The 7,937-nt window shown below is 36.1% G+C and overlaps 1 protein-coding gene across 1 annotated transcript in view; it reads right to left on the bottom strand.

The window, feature by feature from the left end:
• Nucleotides 1–7,937, bottom strand: part of EFCAB5 (EF-hand calcium binding domain 5) — a 117,598-nt gene extending 109,661 nt beyond the window's left edge. Inside the window, exons 1-3 of the mRNA XM_037743275.1 lie at nucleotides 7,750–7,937; nucleotides 7,290–7,352; nucleotides 5,951–6,035 (exon numbers count right to left, since the gene is read on the bottom strand). Of these exons, the coding sequence (XP_037599203.1) occupies nucleotides 5,951–6,035; nucleotides 7,290–7,352; nucleotides 7,750–7,791 (190 nt within the window). The 5' untranslated portion in view covers nucleotides 7,792–7,937. The remainder of the gene's footprint in view (nucleotides 1–5,950; nucleotides 6,036–7,289; nucleotides 7,353–7,749) is intronic.

Raw genomic sequence — 7,937 nt, 5'->3', positions numbered from 1 at the left:
AAAGAAAGAAAGAAAGAAAGAAAGAAAGAAAGAAAGAAAGAAAGAAAGAGAAAGAAAGAGAAAGAAAGAGAGAGAGAGAAAGAGGAAGGGTTGGTCTTGCTGTTTTGGAGTGGCAGACGTGGAAGAAAATCTATGTATAAGTGGACCCATGCAATTCAAACTATTTTGTCCAAGAGTCAACTTTACTCTTTACTTTTAATCCGTCTCCCCTAACCCAAAGCAGACAATTACTCCTGCTGTATTAAGGATGTATGGCAACTTAATATCTACCCATCTGCCATGGCTCATTAGTAAACTCACACATGAACTAGGGCATTCTCTATCTTCATTGCAGCCTGTTAGTGCTCTTCTAGTGTACTTGGCTATTATAGGTTGCCAAGCAATAATCCTAGTGCTCTCATTGTCCCCATTGATGTACAAAATGGAAGTAGACATGTTTGGTTACAACTATAGTCAAACACTTCTTTCTTTGAAACATAAAAACAAGAAAAAGAGGCACAGCAACAGCAGGATCAATAAATCAGGATTCTGAACAAGCCTATCTGAAGCTGTCTTTTAACTGAGTGACCTCTGAATTCATGGATCACAAATTACAGCACTGCCCCAAGGACAATTTAATTCAGAGGTTTAATTGAATAGTTTCAAAGAGGTACTGGATTTTTTAGCAGGTTTCTTGCTGGACATCCTAAACCTTTTAAGATTGATTCATTCATTTATTTACACACTCATTCAATAAATAACTATTAATTTCTCACTATGTGCCAGGCACTGGAATTCTTTTTCAGAATCATCTTCCTAAACTTTTCTAAGAATCAAGGGCCTTTTAAGCTCTGCCCTCAACATGTATATCTTTACCACTCTAGTGGTCTACCTTCTCATATAAAAATAACTATCCAGGTACTATGGGTATAAATCCTTTCAACTAAATAAGTAGGGACACAAAAGAATTCCTTATACATATTTTGAAAAGTCTAGCCTTATAAGTTACTTTTATCATTTTCTGCTCTCAGTGTATGGCCCACTGCTGGGCAGAGCCTCAGTACAAAGCCTATTTAAGGACATAAATAGGAATGAATTATAATTCATATTGTAACAAGCCTTAGCAGGCTTTTTCTTCACAAGGAGGCATATAACATTAGTAGGTCTGGCTGCTGATTAAACTGGTGAAAATTGACCCAGCAGGGCTACTTAAGCTGTATGATATTCTCTTTAAACATAGGCTCTGTTTGAAACTCAGCTGCCTTGTCCTTATTATCAGGATTTCTTAACACTTGTACATGATGTACATTTGTATTGCTGTAAAGGAAGGAGGAAAAGAAGCACTACTAAACATCACCAGAATTAAAATTCAATAGATACAGGAAAAGGCAGTTTCCTACAAAACTTTGTTAATCTTAGGGCTGTGTAATAAAAATAGAACTGAGAAAACTGATAGTTAAAAAAAATTCTCAAAATGCAGTAAAGCTCAGCCTCAAAAGTAGAAAAACAAGGGTAAAGAAATGAGGAATTGACATGATACATTTAATCACAGTATTTTCTTTTATGCAAAGATATGCATTTTGGGAGCTGCTTGTCAAGATAACATGACTTTAATTTTGACAAGTGTATAACAAGGATGAAGACACTTCCTTTGACATGTTGAAGTTGCAATAACAGACCAGGTACAGTGGCTTACGCCCATAATCCCAGCACTTTGGGAGGCCAAGGCAGGCAGATCACCTGAGGTCAGGAGTTTGAGACCAGCCTGACCAACATGGAGAAACCTCGACTCTACTAAGAACACAAAATTAGCTGGGCATGGTGGTGCATGCCTGTAATCCTAGCTACTCAGGGGGCTGGGGCAGGAGAATCACTTGAACCTGGGAGGCAGATGTTGCGGTGAGTCAAGATAGTAGCATTGCACTCCAGCCTGGGCAATAAGAGCGAAACTCCATCTCAAAAAACAAAAAAAAAAAAAAAAAAAAAAAAAAAAGAAATTGCAATAATAGTTCCTCTTCCTATTTTGTATATACCCAGATGTACACACACACTCACAAAGGAAGGCTTTAGAATAAAAGGTTTAATAGTGACTGTTCATTTCATTTAATACATAAGTACACTGCATTGTGTTTGATATCAGAATAAACAACTGCAGTGTTTTCAGTACATATATTATACTGAGATAAACAGATTTAAACAAAACACATTTCTCTCTACCGTACATTGAAAAGCAATAAGAGAAACTGAAAGTACAAGAAGAGGAAAGACCACAAACTCTTGCTTGATATGTTTTCTGGGAGGTGATAGATTAGCTGGTGAAATACATACATACACACAGTTTTGTAGGTGCAAATTTGGCCACAAACTGATTAAAGTGAACACCGAATTAAATATATAACAATTACCTAGATCAAAATTCTGTTTGGCATCTTTAAATGAATGAGTTAATTTAGGCCAGGCATGGAGGCTCAAGCCTGTAATCCCGACACTTTGGGAGGCCAAGGCGGGTGGATCAGTTGAGGTCAGGAGTTCGAAACCAGCCTGGACAATAGGATGAAACCCCATCTCTACTAAAAATACAAAAATTAGATGGGTACTTGGGAGGCTGAGGCATGAAAATGGCTTGAACTTGGGAGGCAGTGAACTTGGAAGTTGCAGTGAGCTGAGATCGCACCACTGCACCGACCTGGACGACAGAGCAAGACTCCATCTCAAAAAATAAAATGAATGAGTTAATATATAAACCTGGCCCAAGTGATTAAGATAAAGGCAAAGTATATGTATGTGGTATTCATGGTAGATGTTTGGCATAAGGAAGTAAAATCAGAAAAACAGGAGATGGGGACAGGTACAAGAGGACAAGTAAAGACTTGCCAGGAAGAAAATGTTGAGAAGTTAGTGAATCTGTGAAAACTGTACTAAGTTTACAAGAAAGAGAGAACAAATGTTAAAAAGTTCAGTTCTTTTAAAAATTTTTTTTTAAATTTTAATAACTTTGGGGATACAAGTGATATTTGGTTACATGGATAATTGTATAGTGGTGAAGCCTGAGATTTTAGTGTACCTGTCACCTGAGTAGTGTACACTGTACCGAATATGCAGTTTTTTTCAAATCCTTTGCCCCTCCTTCTACCCTTCCCCTTCTAAGTCTTCATAGTCTGTTATATTACTCTGTATGCCTTTGCAATACCCATGGTTTAGCTCCCCACTTCTAAATGAAAACATATGGTATTTGGCTTTCCATTCTTGAGTTACTTCACTTAGAATAATGATCTTCAGCTCCATCCAAGTTGCTGCAAATGACATCATTTTACTCTTTTTTATGGCTGAGTAGTATTCCATGGTGTATATATACCATATTTTCTTTATCCACTCATTGGTTGATGGGCACTTAGGTTGATTCCATATCTTTGCAGTTGTGAATTATGCTGCAATAAACATACATATGCAGGTGTCTTTTTAATATAATGACTTTTTTCTTTTGGGTAGATACCCATTAGTAGGGCTGCTGGATTGAATGGTAGATATACTTTTAGTTCTTCAAGAAATTTCCATACTCTTTTCCATAGAGGTTATACTAATTTACATTCCCACCAGCAGTGTACAAGCATTTCCTTTTCACCATATCCACACCAACATCTATTTTTTTTTTAACTTTTTAATAATGGTCATTCTTACAGGAGTAAGGTGGTATTTCATTGTGGTTTTAATTTGCAGTTCCCTGATGATTAGTGATGTTTAGCATTTTTTCGTATGTTCATTGGCCATTTGTATATTTTCTTTTGAGAAATGTCTGCTCATGTCATTTGCCCACTTTTTAAGGGGATTATTTTTTCTTGGTGATTTGTTTGAGTTCCTTGTAGTTTCTGGATATTAGTTCTTTGTTGGATGCATAGTTTACAAATATTTTCTTCCATTCTGTGGGTTGTCTGTTTAGTCTGATGATTATTTCTTTTGCCGTACAGAAGCCTTTAGTTGAATTATGTCCCATTTATTTATTTTTTTGTTTTGTTGCATTTGCTTTTGCGGTCTTCATTATAAATTCTTTGCCTAGGCCAATGTCCAGAAGAATTTTTCCTAGGTTATTTTCTAGAATTTTTATGGTTTCAGGTCTTAAATTTAAGTTTTTGATCCATCTTGAGTTGATTTTTGCATAAAGTGAGAGATAGGGATCCAGTTTCATTCTTCTACATGTAGCTAGCCAATTTCCCCAGCAACACTTATTAAACAGCATATCCTTTCCCCAGTTTACGTTTTCGTATGCTTTGTCAAAGATCAGTTGGTTGTAGGCATTTGGCTTTATTTCTGGGTTCTCTATTCTGTTCCATTAGTCTGTAACTTCTTTTATACCAGTACTACCCTATTTCAGGAACTATAGCCTTGTAGTATAACTTGAAGGAAAGTTTGGTTCTTTTTTTTTTTTCTCTTAGAAATATTTGTGTTTTAGAGATGGGATCTTGCTGTGTTGCCCAGGCTGGTCTTGAACTCCTGACCTCAAGTGATCCTCCCATCTCAGCCTCCCAAAGTGCTGGGATTACAGGCATGAGCCACCACACCAAGTGAAAGTTTGGGTTTTAATGAATATGTATTATAATGTGTATTACTAAGAAGAAATAGTAAATAATTACTCTTAATTGGTTTAAAAGAGAAAAAAACGCTTCAGAAAAAAAAAACCCAGCACCTAACAATTATAACTAGCATCTATATATCAATTTATAGTTTAGAAAACACTTCAATAATTATTATTATACTTCAGCCCTAGCTCAGTCTAGCATATACTAAATACTCAATACTTGTAAATTAAAGGACATTTATAGTAAAATTGTTAAATTTTAAATATTGTAAAGAATTTCTGGTTGAATGGCATTTCACTAAGTATTTGGAGTTAAAAGAGCTATAATGAAAGAGAGGAATGTCTTGTCTACTTATTTGAAGTCTTTTTAATCCTACAAATTTTCAATCTGCATAATTATGTGGAATTTGGGTTAAGGATGGGGCTAGGAGCCAAGCTTTGAATCAAGTGGAATAAATATGTGGTCAAGCACAAGAGTAAAAAAATTAACAGGGCCAAGGACAATAAGCAGCCCAAATCACTGGAGTTCTTCATTTTAATATTGTATTAGTGGGTTATCTCCTAGATGTTAGTCAGCTTTCTTAGATAAATTTTCTCTTTAAGTACAAGATACTCATAAATTGCCTCAAAAGCATTAATAGAAGGTGAATGAAATATATTTTAAATTACTTCCCAAATTGTATTTAAAATACCCTCTGGCCCATAATCTCAGTGACTCTGGAGGAGAGGCAGGAGGATCACCTGAGGCCAGGAGATCTAGACCAGCCCAGGCAACATAGCAAGACCCTGTCTTTACAAAAATAAAATATAAAAAACTAGCCGGGTGAGGTAGCGTATACCCATAGTCCCAGCAACTCTGGAGGCTGAAGCAGGAGGATTAGTTGAACCTAGGACCTTGAGGCTGCAGTGAACTATGATCGTGTCACTACACTTCAGTCTGGGTGATAGAGCAAGACCAATCTCTAAAAAATAAAAATAAAATATCCCGTGAAATTATATCTTTAAAATGCAAAATCTTGAAGAATGCATCCCCAATAAAATTCTCATGATAGTTTTAGATTCTTTTTTTTTTAAGACAGAGTCTCGCTCTGTTGCCCAGGCTAGAGTGCAGTGGCACAATCTTGGCTCACTACAACCTCCACCGCCCGGGTTTCACATGATTCTCCTGCCTCAGCCTCCAGAGTAGCTGGGATTACAGGCGCCCACCACCATGCCCAGCTAATTTTTTGTATTTTTAGTAGAGATGGGGTTTCACCATTTTGGCCTGGCTGCTCTCAAACACCTGACCTCAGGTGATCCTCCTGCCTCAGGCTCCCAAAGGGTTGAGATTATAAGTGTGAGCCACCATGTCCGCCCAGTTTTAGATTCTATTGTATAAGAGAAAGGCTAGTTCTCTACCTTGGGATTTGATTTCATCCATTGCTTCATCCACCACATTGTTGCTGGCCTCTTTTACAGGAACATGTGGTACACTCTGTAAAGTCTTTGAAAAGAGAAAAAAAATCACCAATTTCAATGTGACTTGATTTTCCACAGAGTTGTATCAATTCTCCCAATTAAAGGGAAGTTAATTGTTTTGTAAGAGTTAACCAAACATTCCTAGTTAATTTTTTCTGGGATCTAATGCTGTGTATTAGAAGCAAAGAGGTAATCACAGTCTGTTTACTGCATTTACAAGATAAAAGGTATTGGTTCAAAATGTCATCACATCTTCCTATTACTAACCAAGTAATATGCTAGGAATATCATTTTAGGTGTACATTAATTCTTGAATTATGCAATACTTTATAAAAACATAATTTGAGACCATAGCATAGGGAAATCAGACATTTGGAAATGCTACTGTTTTACTACTAGAATCACTTTCTGTATTTGTGGCAAAAAGAAAAAGCATTTTATCTTAGTTGAGAAAATTAAAGATTAATTTTATGAATAGCAACCAAATAGCGTTTGTATACATGCTGATGTACTTTAAAAAGCTGACAATAGGATTTTTTTTTTGAGACGCAGTTTCACTCTGTCACCCAGACTGAAGTGCAGTGGCACCATATCGGCTCACTGCAACCTCCACCTCCTGGGTTCAAGTGATTCTCATGCCTTGGCCTCCCAAGTAGCTAGGATTACAGGCGTGCGCCATCATGTCTGGATAATTTTTGTATTACTAGTGGAGACGGGGTTTCGCCATGTTGGCCAGTCTGGTCTTGAACTCCTGACCTCGAGTGATCCGCCTGCCTTGGTCTCCCAAAGTGCTAGGATTACAGGTGTGAGCCATCGGTAATAGGATATTTTAAAATCTCACTTGTGAATCTATAGGACTCACTTGTAACTCTATAGGACTATTTTCAATTGTCTCCTCTTTTCTGTGAAATGTTCTTCCTTATTGTAGCCTTGTATTTATTTAAACACAAAGTTACTTAAATGATTAACCTGAAAATTACATTTTCAGCATGATAGTAAAGTGGCCCTAAAAGCTGGTGGTTACAGTTTTTAGGGTAACTTTAGAAAGCGGTCTTTATTTATGTGTAATTTATAACAGCTTTTCACAAATAATTTGCCTGTCTTTGGAAGTTTCCTACAACTTACTCAAATGAATCAGCTTGATAATCAACATGAATTTTTCCTTTTGCAATTTTACTTATCTTTTTGAATAGCTACATCTTTTCTTTTTTCATAAGAAAATTGATTTATCTAGTTTATTCTCCAGTATTAAGAGCTGATTTATTCATGCCAACTCTACCTCATGAAGCTCTTTCACTTCAGTAGAGTCCCATTTCCTCTCCTTGTCTTCTTTTCCATTTTCCTGAAATGGAAACAGTGTTAGTAAGTGGTATTCAAAAGGAGCTCCAGATTAAACTACTGTCTTGTACTTTAATACAGTAAGCTTTTTATTTTTAAAAATTTCACATGAGTAAATATTATGTCAAATAAAATTAAACAAAGTAGTTGTATCAACAAATTCAAACAGTAACAGACTTTTATATATAATCAAGGAATGCCAACAACTAGAAATAGGTCTCTGTTACTCAACTATTATTTTGACCCCCTTTTCAGCATTTCTGTCAAAACCTGATGCAGAATATTTCAACTAAAAAGAGAAATAATTAAATGATAGACTGTGATATTGCATCTCACTTTTCGCAAGAATATTGAATCTCAAATCTTCTCATAAATGTAAGAAACCTGTGTGGGACAAGAACCTGAGCAGGTTTGACTTCCTCTTGAGATGCTGACTTATTCATCTGGACTCCAAAAGATATCCTAAATGGTACAGAAGAATATTACTAGACCAGTATTAATAACAAAAAGAAATAAAATATTAATAAACAAGACAAAGTACTCCAGAAGATCAAAAATCTCTCTCACTGCTACCCTCACCTCGCCCCAC

The sequence above is a fragment of the Cebus imitator genome, unplaced genomic scaffold (genome assembly GCF_001604975.1).
Source record: "Cebus imitator isolate Cc_AM_T3 unplaced genomic scaffold, Cebus_imitator-1.0 Scaffold140, whole genome shotgun sequence".
Taxonomy (NCBI): Eukaryota; Metazoa; Chordata; class Mammalia; order Primates; family Cebidae; genus Cebus; species Cebus imitator.
The sequence above is the reverse complement of the archived record's forward strand: the minus strand, read 5'-3'. Positions and strand labels throughout refer to the sequence as shown.